The sequence below is a fragment of the Clupea harengus genome, chromosome 10 (genome assembly GCF_900700415.2).
Source record: "Clupea harengus chromosome 10, Ch_v2.0.2, whole genome shotgun sequence".
In the NCBI taxonomy this organism is placed as follows: Eukaryota; Metazoa; Chordata; class Actinopteri; order Clupeiformes; family Clupeidae; genus Clupea; species Clupea harengus.
The window spans coordinates 2,775,411-2,797,910 of record NC_045161.1 but is presented as its reverse complement, the minus strand read 5'-3'; the positions used below and the strand labels follow the sequence as shown (position 1 = coordinate 2,797,910).

Genomic DNA, 22,500 nt, shown 5'->3' with positions numbered 1-22,500 from the left:
CATTTTATTCTCTTTTTTTTTTTTCCGTGAAGGAGGCATAGATCCTTTCATCTTTGCCAGCAGCCCAGCACCAATGAGGGGGTCAAAGTTCAGACATCATACGCGGTCACTTCCTGTTTTATGTCTGGAGGCAGGGATTCGGCTGGGAATAGCAAAGCCTACTGCTATTCCAGGTTTCATTAGACAGCAAGACCAAGCGGAGAAGGGAATCCGAGAGAGAGAGAGAGAGACACAGAGAGGTTTGGACAGAGACAGGGAGAAAGCAGGAGAGGCATGAAGTAGTGAGAGTTAAAATGTCCGTCTCTGCCACCCTGTTTTTGTCCAGAAGCCACAATAAGAAAGACTGCTTATGGTAGCTAGCTAAAGTGTGTTGAAAGTACTCAACCTCTCAATGTGCTAATGACACATCCAAACTACAACTCAAACATTCAAATGAGAAGCATTGTTGTGTCCTATACACACACACACACACACACACATGCACACATACCCCATTCCTACTTACATTGAAAACGATTTATTCATCGCAATTCTACTGTTCTAGTGTCGTGCCAAGGATATGATTTAGAAATGACTAGAACTGCTGACATTGTGTTTCATTTTCTTAATATCCAAACCGGGTTAAACTTAAGATGATGGTGGTCCAGGAGTGGACCAGAAGTAGCACACCACCAGCGGATAAATAATCTTTTAAAGAGTTTAAAAGGTTTAAAGAGTTCCATTTGCATGAAATGATAGTTAGCTAGTTATTTAGCTGACATTGCAGTTTCCTCAATTTCACTTTTCAAATGATAATAAGAAAAAGGTAGAACCCCTCAGGGTGCCTGTGCAGCTTCAATGCTTGGTCACCGAATTAACCGTTACAAAACTTGAACTTAGCAGCTAATTAGCTCATACAGAGACTTTGACCTTGCAGGTTTTAAAGGTCTGGTGGAGGTTCACACTCCATAACGTCCTGTTAAATACAGTCTGGTGTGAATACACGACAGCCGGTACATTACCATTGTGGAAGACTGAGTGAGTGAGTGAGAATGAAAATGTGTTATCTATACCATGTTGTTTTTACTGATACATTAGCGGGTTTCATACATGAAAGAGACTATAAAATCCAACTCAATTTCACTTGGGCGGAGATCGCCAAGTCAACTGTGGAGGTTTGGGGGTGAGGTGGGTTGTGGTGGGTCTATCTACTCGGTTATATATTTTAAGAGCCTTAAAAAGTTCTCTCTAAACTCTAATCTGTCAATTCACAAAGCAATGAGGGGCTGCCCACAGTGACCTGCAAACATCCTGTCCCTAACCTCTCTTTAGCACACACATGTGAGTGGCACGTCCCTCATGCATTCCACAGATACAGGGTTGAATGCTGGTGTGTTATGGAGTTTTTTTTTTACCCTTTTTTGGTTGGCACGAGCAGAGGAAAAACAAGACATTTAAATGAGCTCTGGGTGATGGCTCACAAACAAGTGCACAACCCTGAAAAACAGTGATACCCCTTTTCTACACATAAACGTATGGGTCTGAGGGAACAAGATGTGTGCAAAATATGAAAGTATGAAAACTCATCCCTCTATTAATAGTAACAATAGGACATTACAGCCGCAATTCAATGCTTACAATACAGTTTGTCTGTTTTATTTCTTTATTTCTTTATTTTATTGTCATGCTGAGTAAGCGTCAATGGGTGTGTGGCCACTGTTCGTAAAACACTGATGTGGGAAATGAATAACTATGCTTGCTCACAACTCCGCCATTGCTGTTGTCCTTGGAGCTAGTGTTGTTGGGAAAGCAGACATGTATATAGTGACATAGTGACGTTGTGACGTGGCTCTATGGTGGCTCTCTAGCCCATAGTAAAGCAAACCAGTTCTTAGAAGGCAAGTGGAACCAACTCCGAGCCGGCACTAGCACCAGCGCAGAACTAGCACCTAGGTTCTGGTTGGTGGAAAGGGGGTATGTGAAGCCTTTCTGAGAAATCCTCCATGTAGACTGCATGCCATACATAACCCTACAGCAGCTAATTAGCATCACATCATCGGGTACTTAGGCATGCCTCCAACCTTTTAGTGTATATGAAGGCCAATCATAACGTTCCATATTGATTTACTGATTTAACAGAATAGGAACGCGCTTGGTGTAGGTGAAGGGTGGGGCTATGACTAGCTTTCAAATCAGGTCACATGACTTGTGTGGCCTTTTTATGAATGACTGAAGGCAGCAAAGTTAGAATAACAGAGTTGACCCCCTGACCCCTGACCCCTGCATAGAGGCCATTGTGAGAGAACTCCAGATTAATGGAGTAAAGTCAGTCATTTATTCATGACAGTGAAGGAGTGGAGCTGCCAGGACAGTGAACTCACTCCATCACCGGCTCACAGACACTCCGCCCCCCCCCCCCCCCCCCCTTAAGCTCAAGGCAGAGCTTTGGTGAGTCTTTAGGGATGGACCACACTATTGATGTTTGTGTAGTTCACATGTACACCTTCCTCCATCTCTCTCTCCAACACACATGTGCGGGCGCACACACACACACACACACACACACACACACACACACACACACACACACACACACACACACACACACACACACACACACACACACACACACACACACACACACACACACACACACACACACACACACACACACACACACACACACCAGAATAAGCATGTGTATCACCATGGCCTGACCGTGGCAGGCTAAACCTCCGTGGCACATGTGGTGGTGATGTGAGTCAGAGCATGTGTTCTCTAGCATAGCTCAGCACAGCCCAGCCCAGACCAGACCAGACCACAATAGAGAGGAATGGGAGAGATGAAGTGTGTGTGAAAGAAAAAGACAACAAAAGAGGGGAGGACAGAGAGATGGAATGTGTGAAAGAGAAACTCAGCAGCGGGGGGCGGGGGCTGTCGGGGAGGAGAGCAAGAAAGAACAAGGGAGCAGCAACAGAGGACGGCTGAGGAGGGAGGAAAATGGAAAGAGTGGAGGAGGGAATAGAACGAAGAGAAATGTAGAGACAAGAAGGAAATTGGAGAAAGAATGAGAGAGAGAGAGGATAGAATGCACAAGGGAGGGAGGGAGAGAGAGAGAGGGAAAGGGAAAGGGAGAGAGAGGGAGAGAGAGAGAGGGAAAGGGAAAGGGAAAGGGAGAGAGAGAGAGAGAGAGAGAGAGAGAGAGAGAGAGAGAGAGAGAGAGAGAGAGAGAGAGAGAGAGAGAGAGAGAGAGAAGGTAGGAATGGTTAACTGTTCATGGGTTTGGAGTACTGGGGCCCTCCTCTTACTTTGTGTTGGATCTGCAAGTTCCTACTGGTGGGGAGGGCAGGGTGTCTTTGGGGGAGTGGGAGGGGGAGGGGGAGGGAGAAATTTAACAGGGCCTCACAAACGCAAGGTCTTAAGAGGGGGTAAGCACCAATTCCAATTCCCCCACTTCCCTATGCTGTTTCACCATGCAGTGGTTACACCCCTCCCCCACGCTCGTTCGTTCTCTCTGTCTCTCACAAGCACTCTACCTCTCTCACACTTCTCTTTCAGTGTGTGTGGGGGCCCATCCATTGAAGAGTAGTGTGACAGGGGTCCTGTGGCCCGCCATCCTGGGTCAACCCAGCTGGAACTCACCCAAGAGCCCCACAAAAGAAGGTTCCTATAAAGCCTCTTTTTGTTCATTCTCATAGTGTGTGTGTGTGTGTGTGTGAGAGCGAGAGAGAGACAGTGAATCAGTCTGCAAACTGATTAAATAAAGCCAGTTAATTACAGCTCTGGTTTAATAAAGTCCCAGGCAGACACGGGGCTTGTCTCAGAAATAAAAGAAGGGGGTTTTTCTGTTGGGAGACACAGAACCAAATGAGTCTTCCAGGTTCTTTTCAAGGGCTTCTGCACACCCACACCACCCTCTGCAATACCTCATCTCATAGCAGGCTTCCCTTTAGCCTAATATCAGTAGCTTGTAGGGAAAAGAGGTCTTTCATAGACTTTAAAAAAAAGACAGATAGGTCGTCAATGCATGAAGCTTTCCAACTGGTAGAACATGTCAGAGTTCCATGTCAATTTATTCTCCGTGTTCTATAGCGAAGGGCCTTTGAGGTGTAAAATCCAGCGTTCTTCGTTAGTGTTCCTTATGGGATGGAATGGATAACAGCATTCCCACTGATAGTTCCACCCAGCGTTCTTCGTTAGTGTTCCATATGGGATGGAATGAATAACAGCATTCCCACTGATAGCTCCACATCTGTGTGGCTCACAAACAGGGCCTAAAAGCCAGTCATCCCACCGGGTTATGCATTTCATTTTTAGGAGGGTCATTTTGAAAGTGTACAAAACTATAATAATATTATTTATCATTATTTATAATGAGGGGGCTATTAGTGAAGTGTTGATACAACACTAGAATATCTGGAAAATGTGTCTGTGTCTGTGATTAAACATCAAAGAGAGCAAATGATGGCTCCCCCTGTTATGAGTGCATATCAAAGTCAGGCTGTTTTGGGTGAGATAGAACGGAGGAACATTCCCTCCAGATTGTTAACTGCAGCAAAGCATTCTGAGAGCGACAAAAAAAAAAAGCCTGAACAGAAAAGAGGATTGGAGGGGGCAGAGCTGGTGAGGCAGTTGAAAGTGAGACTCCTAGACCTCGGCAGGAATGTGGGAAAGCCATCATGAGCGCAAGAGGAGATAAATGATCTGACAAAGCAATACCAGCTGATTTAAGACAAACAGCTGGACCAGGGAGGCTGCAGGGATGGAATACAGTAGAAACCATCTTGCGGCCATAACTCAGAGTCTGCAAGGCATGCACATGGAACAATACTGCTGTGGAGCATATTGCCTTGAGTCTTTGGCCCCTGGAAGGGGGGGGGGGGGGGGGGGGGGGGGGGGAGCTGGGCCTCCATGGAGCTCTGGGAAGGGGGGCAGTGGCTGGGGTTTTGGGGGCTTGATAGGGAAGGATGGAGACAAGGGCGCTGAAGGAGCCGTGTGTGTCTGGAGGCCTGCCAAGACCCACAAGCAGCCTCACATCTCCCTCTGCAGCACTTGCTCAGGGCCTGCTTCAGCATTAGCATTTCCCCCGCATGGGCTTTTTCTTGCTCCGTCCCTCTTTAAGCATACACTGCTGGAGCACCAGCACAGGCTGCTGAGATGTTCAAGCTCTTTAAGATGAGAGATGTATTACTGTAGGTATCCATCTTTAATATGTGGACCAGAGCAGTCTGTTCATTTTTTACAGTGGCAGTCCATCCAGAATGAACACAGCAACAAAGCTATATTCACAATAAGGTGTAGCTTTAAAAGGCACCCTCCACCAATCCCTACAAGAGTCCTGGCTAAAGTTGAACCTCTTTTATAAAAAAAAATAAAACAAAAATCCCATTAACTGTGGAATGTCGTTGCGATTTACGGCAAAGGCTATTGAAAATGCAGGTTAAGCAACGGCAAGCTCCGAGCAAAGATTCCGACAAAACTTCCAGCCGGCCTATCCCAAGTGCTCCCTAATCGCTCCCCATTAAAATGTCCTACTCCAGGTAAGGTCAGCTAAAGTTCACAGGCTCAAAACAACATGAGGTAGTGTATGTTCCGATTCTGTCACGTACCTCAAGCTCGTCACATGGAATGTCCCCATAGTTCAACTGCTAGGACATGCTGTGACCTTTGCAAAAGGTTGCATGTTACATTTCTAAGGAAGGACGGATCATTCAAATATATAACTTTGTTGTCTTTTTAAAACATTTTCAGAAGAAGGAATTTGCTTAATGGCTCCAGAATGGTAATGAGGGAACCGTTCCCCATCGCCACCAATGGCCGCCCCCCCCACCACAGTGACAGGGGCCACTTAAAAGCAGGCCGTGCAGTAGAGAGCGTGATGGATGGCATGTCGTTAGCGCTGTGGGTCATTTGCAAGGCATGGTCTCAATGGGCCATTTTAGGGGTGATCCCACCCAGGGACTGGGAAGTCCCCACTCCACACCCACCCCGAGATTCATTTGCACCAGCGAAGGCAGACACTTCATTTTCGACAGGGCCTCCTGAGGTGTAGTCACAGAGCAAGAGTTACATCAGGAATTCCCAGCACATCAGCAGTGCAAATGCCACTAAACTTATTGTTTTCTTGTGACACAAGGCAACACCTAGTCCTAATAAAGCAATCCTATTTCAAGTCAAATTAAAAAAAAAACTTCACAAACGGTTGTCTTTCAGCAAGAAACTCCACATTCAATTGTAGATGCCAAAAAAAAATCTGCCCTTGGTGGCAAACATCAGGTAGAACAGATGCAGCTAAATACTAACTCTCTTGGAAAGGGGAGAGGAAATCTGTTAGCTAAATAGAGATAATAACCACCCCTCTTTTCCCTGATGAGATGAATACACCAGGAGTGATAGGAGTAGGAGTTTGAGCAAGACAGAGAAAGGGAGAGAAGTGAAGCGTGTTTGAGGCGGCTACAGCACAGGACGAAGTTGAAACAAAATAACACTCCATTGACAGAGAGAGGGCTTGGGAGACCCTCTCAGAGAGCTGTTGGAGTTGGCGCTCGCCCAGTGCTGAAAGGTATGGGAACAGCTCACCCTTTTCTTCTCACCCTGCTCCATTCCTAATTCTGCACGAGCTTCCCCCACCCCAAGCACCTCTTCAATTACCCTCATCATTCAATTAAGAGGCCTCTAGGCAAACCACCCGACCTCGAAGGCAATTCCACCACTACATCTTGCAGAAACCACTGTCGGGGGTGGTGGTTGAACAAGCCCTTAACCTGAACCTCCACCAAATGTACCCTTTAAATATTGTAAAAAATTAGAGAACTAATTTGGCCATTTTGTAATGGTTCCTAATTGCAGGTGTGCATAACTTCAGTACTTCATGCCGAGGAGTGCTATGGTATGCCAAATACCATTAAATAACACAGCCGTCTAGTTGGGTGCCAGGACATTAAGATGTACAATACATGTGTTCAATACATGTGTACTATACTGATTTATCAGTGCTCATAAGATAAAACGCTATTACTGGTCATATGGAAATGAGATAATTACAAACTTGCATCGTGGAATAGGCCTATGTTTTACTGAAGATACTGGCAGGATTGGGATATTTTAATGGATCAGGTCTTGTTACATTCACAGTGGACACGTACAGATTTAAAGACCTGAAGAGACGGCTAATGTCTAGTTGGCATCGCAACATTGCTTTTTGTATTTTCATGGGCATGGGGAAATTTAAACTGGAAGGCGATAGCGATGCTTTGTGGTAAATGGTTCTAACCAAATATACAGCTTTACATAATGTTATTCCTTGACTTAGCGTCTAAGTCTGTTCACAAAAAATCTGACAGCGTGTATGAAAACTCCGCAGTCGACCTAAAATCCCCAAATTCTTAGAATACCTTACAGAAAACACATTAAAATCGTCAACACCTAGATCATCTCCAACCTTCAAAACTGAATGGGCAATCAAAAAAACAACAACGCATATGCTAAAATATGGGAGTGAAGAAAAGAGAAAGAGAGACAGAAATGGACGGATTTTTAACATTAGAGTGTGACAAAGGAACAGTTCGAGCCACGCCGTGTGGACTTCTGAGAGAGGGTCTTTGAAGAGCAGGGATAAAGACTTTCTCCGAGATAAAACGCCATTTGGGCCGGCCCCCCTACCGACCGCTTCTGTGCGCATTCCCTCTGAAGTGCGCGCGCCTCACCTTCGTCTCAAAACACACCGGTGTAAGAAAGTTTGCCATTTGTTACAGCCACTGGTTTTAAATATAAACAAATCTTTTGTTGTGCACTTTGGGCGTGATGCCCTTGAAATGTATTCCAAGTATTAGAATAAAACACTTAAATCTGGACTTAACTTATAACTAATCCTAAATCGATGTCAAGAGCAACGTTGGCAGGCTATGTATGTGAAATGTACTGGCTATATTTTACGTGGAACAGAGAAAAAGAAATGAAAGGCAAATGTTTGGCTTTTCGAAGAACATTCGATGTTGTGAAATAGGCATGTACCAAAGCATCAAATCACCAACCCCTGACACTTAGATGAAAGGTGAGCCTAAATTACATGGTTAATTAACTGATTAAAAGCTAGACACTGGTTGGCTGTTCTATAGGCTACTGGTGGTTAAAAAAGAGACACAAAAGCATTAGAACACTGTAGGGGTAACTGATAAATGACAAATCATAGTCTACACTGAGCTAAATGGAAATTATTTCACCTAATGTAATAGTCATGGTGATGAGAAAAGAGAAAATAAAAATAAATATTGGCTTATCCCGTGTCACGGAGAATGTGGATAGGTTTAGTAAAACAGCATGAGACAATGGATAATGCGGATAATCGTTAAACTAGAAAAAAAAATACATGCTAACCAAAGAGGTTAAATGTTTATATGAGTGAAAACAACGCGTGCATATTTTACATGTAGGATTCAGTTCACACTGTAGGCATGTAATTAGGCTCTATTGCGATAGATCTTGTCAATATCCGCATTCGAGTTCAAAGCGTGCGCCACTCAGCTCATGTAGGACAGCACCAAGCCTACGAACTAACACGGTGTTTGACAAGCATGAACCTCATATATTGCTTTAAAAAGGCTGCATTGGTTAACGTTACCTCGGAGGCTTGTTGCAATTATGTAAAATAATGCGAAGACTGGCGACAATTTACATTCAGTGTTGCCAATTTGCTTTTGATGTGCTGAGTTGTTTTAGAATAACCTTGCAACCATAGTCTTAGCGTTCAAAACACGTTTCTGTTTTGACATGAAATCTTTACAAACAGAAAGCATATGGCTGGTCGAGTATCTTAGAACAAAATTGTAATTACCTGCATGGTAAAGACTCCTAGCTCCTGTGTGGATAGTTTCTTAATTTGTACAGCCAAAACTTGTGCTTCATCCATGATTGAAAACTCCGTTTCAGCACCACAAAATCCACAACATAAAAGACTCAGGACAACCACAAAGCTCCATGTAACAACTTCAGAGTTATCCCAGTGAAGTAGAGCAGACCTATTCCAAAGCGACGGGGTATTTCGACTTAAAATCACGGATCCTTTCCGTGCCCGCCTCGCCATGATGGCTGGGTCGTTGAATAGTAAACTGGGAATTCGCGTTGCAGGTCTTGGAAAAACTTCAGAAGAGGGTAGGCTACTTCTCAACTTTGCCGATCGATTTCGTCTCTTCATGGAAACAGATCCCAACAAAAAAGACTTAACGGGTGGTTAATGCATTTTCCATCGAGCTGTAAAGGCAGATTAAAATGTTGTACAAGCAACAGAAAATCTATGTTTTTTCGCTACCTTCTTCACACTCGTACCAACTCCAAACTCTGAGTGTGAGCCGGAGCATCACAATGGAAGTGAAAGCAGGAGACGTGGGAGCGAAATCACGTCATGGAGTAGATGGATTTGGATTTACTTTATGAGCCTGAGCGGGCGCCAGGGTTAGCAGGTCTTGGATGTGGAACTGGAACGCTGTGAGGATTTGAATCCATACCTTTTACATTTGCCTACTGTTTTTTGTTTTGCTTATTGACAACTTTATATGCAACAACATGAATTACGGTGTTGTAGGCCTATTCACATTATAGTAAGTCAGTCTATTGTACGATGTCCCACTATCAAAGTTTTAATGAAAATGTTTTGCTAAAATGTAGTTCTTTCAAGGAAAATGATATGATGGTGGTTTCAGATATAGGACTACACAAGGTAGCAGCCTATAAAAACCAATGGAAAGGTGATGAAAAGATGGCAAAGTGGGGGAGTTCTAATTTTGGGGGAAATATATTGGCAACATTGTTGTTCTACCCAATATTAGAGACTTAAGATAGCCTAATATTTTGGCAATAGAATGTCAACAGAACTATGACTTTAACAATGTTCACTGATGATAAGTATCTGGCATAACGCTTTGTTTTTATACAGTGTAGTGTTCAATGCTTTTCACAGTGCTCAGTGTATTTTCACCTAAGGAAATGTGAATTCTGTGCCATCAGCTTTTAGAGATTTTCGACCACCAAATTACATTTTTAAACAGGAGGTTACAGAGTGGCATAACGTGTCGTTAAAAAAATCTATATCACAAAGACATGCTGTGTCATTCTAGATTTAAAAAAAAAGCAGTGTCATTCAGCAGTTCTTATAGTAGTAGCCTAATGGTCCATGTACTGTCATTGACCTGCTTAAAGGTTCTATATAGAAGGATTGTAGTTAGTAAAGTATGCCAATCCCTGACACTTTGATGAAAGGTGAGTGTAAATTACATGGTTAATTAACTGATTAAAAGCTAGACACTGGTTGGCTGTTCTATAGGCTACTGGTGGTTAAAAAAAGACACAAAAGCATTAGGACACTCTAGGGGTAACTGATAAATGAGACAATCATAGTGAGTCTATACTCAAACATTCAACATTCAAAAATGAACTACACATAGGAACAGAATGTGATGAAATAACAGTTTTGATATAATGTCCAAAATGCCCATGCTCTGTTTTGCCCAGATATCCACCAAAGTTAGCATGCTAATCAGCTGGCTCCGGCCTGTCCTCTCTCATAATACCAAATTGTACCTCCAGAGGTGCTAGTGAGTTGAAGTAGCAAAAACAGTCAAGTAAAGCAAAGATGCCATCACTGACATAAGCCCACACTGCCAGGAATGGTGTTTTTAAGTGCTAAAATCCCATGTCAGAGGCTAAAATAAAGTGAAAAAGTTAATTCATGGAGAAATATGGTAAAACTCAATTTTTTTTAACTGCAGAGCCAATCCATTTTCAGAGTGCTGGTTGAATTTATGAACGGACCCAAGTAAGCATGGCTATCCATACATAGAGGACCAACCCAATGCTGGGTCAACAGAATTGTTCACCCAGTAACTTCAACCATATGCTAGTTCATATTAAAACTGGAGTTGTCAAAATAACTAAATTAATTATAGATAACATGTGAAAAAACACACACACATTAATCACACTCTGTGGTTATGGTTATCTAAATTAGTCAGCTCACTAGTTTTAGACAATCTATGAGGTTAATTAAAAATAAAGAAAATGTGTTCCTCATTAAACAGTGTTCATTGAAGTATCTGTTGTTTGCCATTAGTGTGTGGTTGATGGAGACACTAATGGTAGATTTCTTTCAATCAAATGTTTTCATGCTAGCATTGCTAGCAAGTAGCATTCAGCCTCCACTGCCACCTGGCCAAACTTCTTTTCGTTTACGTCTGTGAAGGGAGAGGAGGTAGGGATGTGAAAATGTAGCAGCCTATTAAACTGCCCACAATCTGCTTGTGGTGGGGAGTATGGAATCATTTAGCTCGCTAGCTGACAGCTAGTGAGGCTTACATTACAGTCCTGGTCTCGATTTAGCAATTTCAAAGATTTTTGCTGGGTTTCAATTTTCTCTTATTACCACAATATCTTTAAAATATCCCACAATGTCATGCAGTATCTGCATTGTTTGCGATTGATTTTATTTAACTCAAAACCACAGCCATTTTAACCACAATTTTTGAGAATTCCTGCAGCAAATTCAGTCATATTTGGCTGCAACAATAAATAAAAAAAAAACTCACAAGATCCTGGAGGCACTGAATAGCCTTTTACATGAATCTTTTTTATCAGGTCTTACTGTTTCATGTAAACTCAACATACACAAATATGGGACACATCAATCAGCTAGCTCTGGCACACACATCACCATCTTCACCTTCGTCACCTTCGTCACCTTCGTCTTCTCTCTAAACACCCTGGTTTTGGGCTATGGTGAAAAATGTCTTTTAATATAAAATAACAGAATGATTAATATTTTTGTTTTTAAATTCCTGCACTCTCTGTGCTCTCAGACAAATGGATGTGTTGGCCTTTGGATCAGTATGGACAGATACTGGATGGAAAAACTGTGAGTGTTCTTGGCCGTTTTGATTTGATAGATGTGTTTGCAGTGCCGGAGCGTATCCTGACAGGCCATGGGGATAGTTTGGAAGGCACAGAATATTCACTCCACATGCAAGATGCTGTGCGCCTGCATTTCACAATCCATTAAAACTCAATGATATATGAAGGGAAGATATTTCAAACACAGAAGTGAAAAATGTTTATGCATGAGCGCTCTGCATTTAAGATTGAGAACACATGGAAGCTTTTGTCAGCCTGTGGTTTTGATATCTTTTGTTTTCTGGGAAAAGGCTTCACTTATGGGGATTTTTTTCCCATTCCATCCACCTTGGTAAAGCCTCAGCCAGAGAAACTGGTCGTGCTCTACCCATGTGGCTAAGGGCCAGTCATTTCCTAGAGTATGGTCCTCATATCCTCTTTAACCCACCATCCAGATTATTGGCTCCAGGAGAACTGTGGACTACCATAAAGCATAACTACTCCATGGGCAAAAAAAAAGTATCTTTTCGTGATTTGGTTTAAATTTGGATATTTATTTGAACACATCCCCAAATTGCGGCACTGTTAAATGGGGCACTTAAGTTCTGTAAACCAAACCGTGTATTATAAAAACTACTGTCAGCTAGAGACAAAAAGCGCCTGTTTGGATAGTAAACTGTTGTTGGAAGGCAGAGGTGAAGGTTAACAGAACAGAATTCACTCTTTCAAACTCAGGAAAAGAGAGTTGATTTAGGCTTATAGCTCCAATTTCTCTTATGCAAACAATCCCCTTTAAAATGTACATTTACATCACAACGGAGAGCATAGTGTTAGTATAGGCCTCTTCATTCCCTACGTTCAGTTTTTTTGTATCCGAGAAGCAGACACCCTTTCCATCTTTAAGTCTAGACTAAAAACATTCCTCTTTAGTGAACCCTATAGTTAGATATAATGCATCAAGGTCTGACACCTGTCACAATATATATAGCACAAAGCTGAAAGTGAAGCAATGACAAACACATCGCACAAGGTTTATATAGACAGAAGTTAAGCGTTCAGCAGGGATAACCACGTGGTGGATTTCTGACGTCCGAGGCAAGGATGGAAGTTTTGCAAGGTCGGAAGAAGCACAGTTCGACCCTTCTTATCACTTCTGGTCTAAACATGCTCTTGTACATATGCAGACTAAGTGGCACCTAATATTCTAAGTTACACACACGCAGAAACACAGAAAAGCCATGTTCCTGCTTACATAAGTACATGATTCATATAAGGTAATGAATAATACAAGGCACTTGATTATTATATTCTTAAGTCATTAACAGGGTTTGGAAATTATCTCCATCAATAATCTTGAGGGGATGCTTCTGACTCTCTCATCTCCTCCCTGCTTCTCTTATGCCCCCCCCCCTCTTTCCATCTCTCTACAGAGCCGGCCGAGTCCTGGGCATGACGTTAAAACTGCACCCGGGCAGATGGAGTCCGTCACAGCAATCGTCTAAGGGAGGGGAAACCCTGACTGAAAAACCAACTGGTCCTCCAGGTTGTGGTTTGGGCTACAGGCCAATCACCTGTTCCCAGAAAACAAAAAATGAAACTGCAACTCAATTGCGGCCTAATGCGCCTCATGGCATGAGTAACAAAAATAAAATAAAAAACACAGCCGGCCCCAAGTAATGGCCCCCCCCCCCCCCCCCCCCCCCTTATGAGCTGACTTTTGCTCAAGACTTCTTCCTTCTAAAAGGGAGTTTTTTCTCTTTGCCACCATCGCCTTAGTGCTGGCACTTGAGGGTTTAGGCTCTGTGCCTTGTGAAGCGCCTTGAGACAACTTCAGTTGTTATTGGCACTACATCAAAAAAGAAAATTGAATTGAATTGGAACGAGTGCCAGTCAACATTTGACAGCGCTGGATTTGCCAGCCTTTTAAAAGATCTGCGCTGGAGGAGAAAACACACAGCAAAACAATGACGGAGAGACTTTATATATTGTATATGTAAGCCTGTGTGTATACCCGTTTGCCAGTGTGTGAATGCGTGTGGACATGTGCATGTGTGTGAGTGCCAGAGAATGTGTCGAGCTGTAGAAGTTAAACTGAGTGAAGAAATGATTGTGTCTGGGTGCTTTCTTCCGTATGATCCAGGAGTGAACTCATCGCTGTGGGCTGCCCGAGTGGTGGTGGTGGCGGTGGCCCTGCCAGAATGACACCCAGAGTCAAACCACAATGGGGGGAAATGCCTCCTATACAGGGTGACACAGCAACACAAAATGATAATGAGAGGGGAGGAGGAGAGAGCCAGCATGTGCATCACTGCCAAGCCAGAGGTTTTGAAGATCAGTTCAAAGGCCCGTCTGTTTTTTTATTGGCTTTTGTGACTCGGTGGATTATACAGTTCTGTTCTGGTCGGTCCGCGCCAAGATTCTGATCCAGCACAGCTGGAAATGTGTCCCACGTCAAACACTGCGGCTATAACTCACTGATCAGACGCGTCTGCTCTTCATCACCGCCTGCCCACACACCCTCGTAAGCGCCGCTCCTCATCGTCACCCTGACTCCTGGGATCTTCATCAGCGGCGCTCTTCATCGTCACCATGACTCCTGGGATCTTCATCAGCGGCGCTCTTCATCGTCACCCTGACTCCTGGGATCTTCATCAGCGGCCTCGTGGAGCGGAGGGGCCCCGGGGGACAGAAAGGGCTCCTCCAGGCTCCTCCAGGCTCCTCAAGAGCGGCGTCAGCCAGAAACAGCATCTCTCCTTCACCTATAGTCTTTGTGGATTCGGCACTTAATTACCGCCTGTTATTGATTCTTCATGATAATTCTCTTCTCCACCTTCGGGGGCAAGCTGCAAGCCCAATTAAGCCGCTTCTTGAAATCTTGAGCGACCGAATCTAAATATAAGGCAGCCCCCCGGGTGACCAGGGGAGAAGTAACGAGCCTTCAGAATGAGGTTGGAGCTAATTGCCTTTAATGTAGGGTTTGACTGGGCTCACTGCGCCCGTCGGTGGGGTGGTAATGACTGAGATTAGCCTGAGTGGAGGCTGCTTTTGCTCCACTGATGGGGCTGTTGATGGTGTTCACTGATAGGCTTTGGCTCTGTGATATCTCTTTCACAATACTCTAGTATAGATATCGGGGGGAGATAAGGACAGAGACAGAGAGAAAGAGAAGGGGACGAAACTTTCTCTGGTTTAAAGTTTATGTGCTCTGAACTGAAACCATTTTTTTATCACGGTTTTATTTTCCAGACGCTAACAAACAGCAAGGGGGAGGGTAGCATCTAAACACGATCATCAAACATAGATAATGGAGCATCAGAAAAGTATCCAGAATTATCCAGAATTCTATTTCTAGAAAGGGCTTATTTTTGAAAATTGAGAATCCTTGTCTACTGAAACTGGGGCTAAACCTACGTAAACCTGATAATTGATATTGTGCAAGAAACGGTAGCAGTGCAATTCTGTGCTGGTTAAAAGAACATGAACAAACCAAACCCACAAAACACAAACACAAGGGATATTAAGATTATTGACATTCAGTAATCAAAGTTATTTAGTGAGAGGAGTAGAGAGATGGAGGGACAGTGACAGAGAGTGTGTGTGTGAGAGAGAGAGAGAGATGTAAGATGGGAGGATAGAGGATATAATATAGAGGAGAAGAAGAGAGGGGAAATAGAGGCAAGAGACACATGGGGCTGAAGCTCCAGTGGTACTACACACACACACACACACACACACACACACAGACACACACACACAGACACACACACACACACACACACACACACACACACAGACACACACACACACACACACACACACACACACACACACACACACACACACACACACACACACACAGACACACACACACACACACACACACACACACACACACACAGACACACACACTCCCACACACACACACACACACACACACACACACACACACACAGACACACACACACACACACACACACACACACACACACACACACACACACACACACACACACACACACACACACACACACAGAGACACACACACACACACTCTCTCTGCTTGATTCACAGCCAGAGGAGATGAAAGGATTCTGACTGATGCCCCGTCTGCCGCTGGAGATGGAGGGAGGGATAGAGAGGGTGGAAAGAGGACGGATGGGGAAAGAGCAATACATGGCCCACTACGGGTGCTTCCTGTTTCGCCGGAAATCATCCCACAAAGTAGTTCGGCTGAGCTCAGGGTCCACTGCCGTCACACACACTCTACAGATCTTCACAGATGTTCTTTGCACGATTTGAAATATTAATGCCAATCTAATTTCACTAATGCCAATCTAATTAACAGTGGTGGTTTCGCAAAACAATGGAGTAAGGCTACTGCTTGAAATGAGCGCATTATTCCCATAAATTCCCATTCCCATTATTCCCATTATTCCCATTCAATCCGAGTCTTGATCTGATTCTTTCGGATGAGGCAGAAATTCAAGAGCAGCCATAGAGCTGTCAGCAACACTTCGCTGTCCCCAAGTGTCTCCAGTGGTGTAATGTGCTACACGTCTGCATGTGGGGGAGGGCAGAATTAAATGAATCTGTTGCAATCCTTTCTGCAGCTAACATCACCCAGAGACCATGTCACAGTGCCAGGATATGGGGAAGCAGGATAACACACACACACACACACACACACACACACACACACACACACACACACACACACACACACACACACACACACACACACACACACACACACACACACACACACACACACAAGAAGACAGTTTCTTTGAAAACATATCCTCTGTGGTGAGGAGAAAGTCATTGGCCTTAGGGATAAACATGAATATTGCAGCAGTGCAGCATTGTCCCCGTTCACCCTTCACACATGCCCACTGCTTGTGGAGCCGCTTGGCTCTTTGGCTGGGCTCGTCTCGTGCCAGACCAGGCTGTCATTTTGTGTGTGGTCAGGCCAGGGCGCGTGTGCCATTTCAGCCTTTTCCTGGCCCCATTTAAACTTGGTAGAGCCACTTTAATTAGCAGGCTCTGGCTGTCCAGGGATGTGGGCTTTCAACCGGAGAGCACAGGATAAAGTGACTGACTGACCAGTCTAATTCACAGTTACATTTCTGTTTCTTCATTTGGCAGATACTTATCTAGAAGGAAAAAATATAAAAATGTTTAACAAGCAGTTATGGGAATACATATTATAGAGTAAATGTCTCTAAGTGGTAGAGAATCATGTATAGTTGTTAGCCAATTCATTTCAAAGGATTGATATAATATTGAAACAATGGCAAGGACTGGACAATAGAGCCTGTGTTGGTCCTAAAGACCGCTCATCCCCAATGAAAATAAGGAAAATTCAGACATTAGAACTAACATGCTTGTCTTTACACTCTTCTTAACACATGCATATTTTTTATTTCACAGACAACTCGCACTCAATTTGAATGACTGCACACTACTTCCATAGTACATGCCCTTCACATAAGCTTAATAAAACGACACAAACCCCACACGTGCCACCCTGTTAGTCATGAAAGTACTGGAACACCAGTGTATTTATAGGGATCCATACCCTTTTTTTCCTGATTTATCTGCTGGATCACTTCCACATTGAAACATTTCCTAAATTACAGTGTTTAAATCCACCTCTCACCCCAGCAACTCTGTCGACATGCTATTTGTTTGTGCAAAAATACATCATTACACGACACTCACACAGAGAGCTCCCTAGTTAGCAACCACAGGATTTGTCTTAGAGGATTATTTCATTTGCATAATTTTAATTAGTCCATGTATCCACAAAGCCACCTGGTTTAGAAAGATAAAGGACTGGGGGAAAAAAAGTGCCTCCGATTGGAACGGAACACCAGCGCATGAATACATTACATGAGATCTAAGAGGCTGTGGATGCACAAAGACAACTGCTATAATTGAGTCTGTCCAAAAGCAGGATTGATAAGAGAGAGGCACAAAATGAGGAAGGCTTGACCACGACTCGCTTCCCTCTGACGAAATGACATTGTCTTCAAAGGATGTGCTTTAAGAACACGACCTGGCGAAAGAGCCCTACGAATACTTTGAACGTAGCCAACAGATGTGATGACACATTTCTAGAGCAAAGCATTGCTGTTCGTCCCCAGTGTGGATCAGGGAGTGAAACTGTGGCGGTTATTTGCCTAAATTCTACTTAGTGTGTGGGTGCTGACCTTAGCATCCACATGCAAGCATGCAAGAGTAAAATATTTTTCTACACACAAGTGAGCCTGAAAGATGCATTCATTCTTGATTCATTTTCAGACCAAAACACACATGGTTTGGATGTCCCTGCCACATCTCTCACCACAGCCCACACAAAACCATTTCACACATTTGGTCCACTGGCTGGCAGGAAGTGCTGAGGGGAAATGACAGTCCCAAGTCCCTAATTGATGACAGGCCCTTCACTTGGAAAACTTTGGGAATAAGAATCCCTATAAAATAACTTTCTTTGACTTTTTCTGGGATTGTCTGGCAATGTTGGGGAAGGTTTTCTGAAAGATGCTCTGATCCATTGCTAGTTGCAGTGGCTGTTCCGAGGTGGAAGCTGCCCTCTGATCTTTCACCTTTGACCCTGAAGCCATCACAGCAGTGCATTCCAGCACACAACCTTTCTCTGGAACAGGTTCACCTCTGTGACTCCATTGGAGCGTATGGTATGAGGAATGACATCCATACATTAAACTGTCAAAAGGCTAGTGGTTGCAGCCAATTCAGAGTTCCTGACACCACACCGCAGATCCCATTATAACTGGGGCTTGGGGCTAAACACAGCTTGGCCTTCATTTCTTAATGTGGGTTATTAAAACCCAGTGTGCATCAGGATTTGAATAGGAGGGTTTGGTGTGAGCCTGGCTAAAGGGGGAGCGATATGGCGACAGAGGGGAGATGACTCACTTCAAAGAGGAAACTCGGGCACTAGCCACGTGAGCTGGCTTTAATTTGAGTGAGCTCTGATGGCAGGCATATATAATGAGCAGATGGGTCTGATTTCAGCAGACATCATTAAACCATGAGCGATGAAGGCACGGGCAGAGGGAGGCAAAGAAGAATAGAAGAGAGGGAAGAAAGTGTCTGTACAAAACTGCACCCACAAAAAATATATTACTTTCCATTTGCAGGGGGGGGGGGGGGGTGAACGGGGGGTTAGAACCCTGGTAGTTTCCATGACAACCCCTTTCTGGGGATCAGTATAACCAAATCTGCAACCTTCATTTTTCCCCGACTCTTTCCAACATCAGCAGCAGTGGAGCTGGCTTTGAAGGCTAAGCCGATTCCCAGTTGAAGCCATTTCTATTTCTGGGGCTTTTATAAAAAAAAGAGCAAGGCACCCGCTGGATGTGTGTGTGTGTGTGTGTGTTTTGATGCCAGGAGCTTGGTGGTTTGCAGAAGAATAACAAATAACAATTACGATGTATGTCTGGCGGTCTACTGCAGGTTGAATAATCCCTTTGGTCGATTGAGCAAGCACATTTCCCAAAAATAGCAATCTCATGCAGACAGGAATCAAGGAACACAAGCAAAGACCATTTGCAAGACTTGACAAGGACGACTTTCTCAGCTCAAGCTATCCCATTAAACATTTAACACAAATGTGTCAGCTATCCGCTCAGATTAGAACCTAATTCATGCATCTGCAGTCCCAGAAATAACCAGACTGAAAATGAGGATACACTTTCATTTCAATATTTAAATATTCATTATTAAATTATTAAATTCTCCTCAGTGTGAATTACGGATGGAGCCGACTGTGGTGCGGATATAATGTAGCAGTAATCTAACTCAGATAATAGGATGATCGGGAAATGACACTAATTCAAAGTGACATCATTTTTCAGAACTCATGTGTCACAGTGTGCCGGAACAAAATGAAGGTTTTCTTGCACACCATTGGACTCTAACACTCAAATCAAATCAAATCTTTGCTTATTATGGGACAAATTACAGAATGGATCAGACATGTTCGAACCCTCAGACAATCGTTCTGTTTTGAACCAGGTGATGTTCTGAACATGACCAATCAATTGTTACTTTGCCTTTGTGGCCCTTCTGCCATGCTAGCTCTGTCATTTCTCCCGGTAGAAATATAGACTATATGAAAATGCGTATCTGTGAACTAAAACACTTTGATTTTCACCAAAACGTACACCACTGGCAGTGGACATATTTCACTGGGGGATTATGCTTCAAAAACAGCAAAACATAATAGCAGACCAGGCTTTTATGAGTTGCAAGAAGCTTCAAACACTGACCTCCACCCTAAAATCTGCCTTTAAATGTTCAGGATCCATTTCATTTCTTGTAACTCAAGCAAAACCAATCTGTACAGGCACTGCAGTATTCTGCACGCACTCCCAACGCTGGGTGCCATAGCAGGCAATTCACTTCATGACAAGAGCAGGGTTTCCATCCAACTCATTTGCATATTTTAAGCACATTCATGAAAAGGCGGCAAAAGAAAATGCGAGTCTGTGCGTGTTTCCTGTGTAATGCGAATTAAACCTGGAGCACGGGAGGAGTTGTGAACAGCTGTGGGATGAAAACTTAAGGTTGTCAGCGCAACTTTAACGGAAACACCGTTGTAATAAATTAGCAATTAATGCAAATGGATGCAAATAAACCAGTTTCCATCAACCTTATTCACATTATACCCTGTGCGCATTGGGAGTTAATCTACCCCCCTCTAGCGAATCGATTTCTTATTTTACTTAGAAGGTTTTATGCAAATGTCAAGCGTTTCCACTCAGGATTTCCTATTCGAATGGTAAAACTTTGCATTAAAAAGTTGGATGGAAAACACAGCAAATAATGCAAGACTATTGTACTGGTAGGATTAAAGTTAGAGGTGGGGTCATTTGTTCACTTTTTTAAAATCACAAGTATCAAAAGGTCAGCAATACACTCAAAATCACAGCGTGTTTTTTTTTTTTTTTTTTGTAACTTTAACCATTAAAGTCTAGGGATCAAAGCAGCAGTGGTTAACTGTGCCGCTTGACTCCAGTCAACTACTATAGCTGTTACTGTAGAGGCCAGAATGGACTTGACTGAATCTTTTGGATAATTGACTGTGTTGACAGGTGTTTAAAATTACAATATTTAAGACCGGCTGCATCAAAAATAACAATTCGGCAAAACACTTTTCGATGACACATATTTCAGCTCAATCAGCGTAACCACAGTGAAACTAAATAAAGTGTTGGAAAGACTACGTCTGAAATATGAACTGAACAAAACATATAATTCAGAATGCCAACATCATAGAAAAAAACATTTTTCATAGCAACCCACAGGACCTCTTGGAATTTACTAGAACAAGACACAAACAACTCCACATTGCATCTGCATCAACAGATGGCATATAACCTGACACTGGCAAATAGCAAAAAGTGACCTGTTAGACCCATAGTCAATAGATTAATAGAGAATAATTGTAGTTGTTCTAGATCATTTTAAGACTGCATGTATGCCTACCTAAATGTATTCCTGCAAATGTATGTTTTGGAAATTGTGGAGGCAAACTGTTGGGAATATTGGGTCCGTGTTAATTAGTAGACTGTAGATAAGTCAGACCCAGCTCACTCTTCCCTGATCTGGAAGCTCAACAGCAGGACTGCGCTGCCGTGGAGTGTGAGCCCGAGGCCCGGGAGTCAACCATGGAGTCATTTATGGCTGTAATCTGCTGCCTTCCAGCCTGATTGTGCCAGCATTGTCTCCAAGCACACAGAGGCAAATTGCACAGCACAGACAGAGAAGAGTACAGAGAGAGAGAGACCCATTGATCAGGAGCCATAAACTCAGTCTCAGTTTCCACGCTGGCCCCAAGTCCCGGCCCAGGCCCCAGTCTCTCCCTCTAGCCCCAGGCTAGAGTCCTCGCAGTCGGGGGGAATTCGGAGATCTGAGTGGAAACAGACACGGAGGTGCAAGGGGGACACAGGGAGAAAAGGAAACAGAGAGAGAGACCCACTCCATTCTCCAAGGGGTGAAAAAGCCAAAAGAGAAAGGGAGGGAAAAGAATAAAGTGAGGCAGAGAGAGAAAAGAAAGAGAGAGACTGGAAGAGTGGGAGATGGAGAACTCCATTCCACTCCATTTCCATACTCCACATGGAACACATTAAGCTGCACTACGCTGGCATTCTGGGCTCTGAAGCAGGAGATAGCTGACTTCTCCTCAGAGAGGCTCGAGGCCTGCAATACAACCCAATGCTTAACCAGCCAGAGAACCAGAGCCCCTGCAGAGAAAACGACATGGCTCTAACCACATGCTTCAGCCAGAGCAGAGCGGAGTACATCAAATGGTCCACCAAAGATCTAGAAAATCGCTAACACCAAGTGAAAGGACATTTCAAAAGGGTTTGAGAAGATATTTCTTTCTTTGCTTGCTTTGCTTCACTCATGGCAAACTAGGTACAACTCCTAAATGGTAAGGAAAGGAGAATTTCTTGAATGGATTTTCTCCCTACTTAGGGATGCTGAACTATTGCTATTTTAAACAGTAACACATTTGTTGCCTGGCTTTTCCTTGCTTAATAAGTTAAACATGGACCTAAGTGATACTGTTCTTTGGCTTGCAATTATCTTTAAACCACTTTTAACACCAAATTG

The 22,500-nt window shown here is 43.6% G+C and overlaps 1 protein-coding gene across 2 annotated transcripts in view; it reads right to left on the bottom strand.

The window, feature by feature from the left end:
* The window catches only part of cachd1 (cache domain containing 1), a 79,234-nt gene extending 69,863 nt beyond the window's left edge, over positions 1 to 9,371 (bottom strand). For both annotated transcript variants that reach the window (XM_042708821.1, XM_031575004.2), the window contains exon 1: positions 8,813 to 9,371. In XM_042708821.1, the coding sequence (XP_042564755.1) occupies positions 8,813 to 9,172 (360 nt within the window). In that variant the 5' untranslated portion in view covers positions 9,173 to 9,371. The remainder of the gene's footprint in view (positions 1 to 8,812) is intronic.
* Positions 9,372 to 22,500: the final 13,129 nt, after the last annotated feature.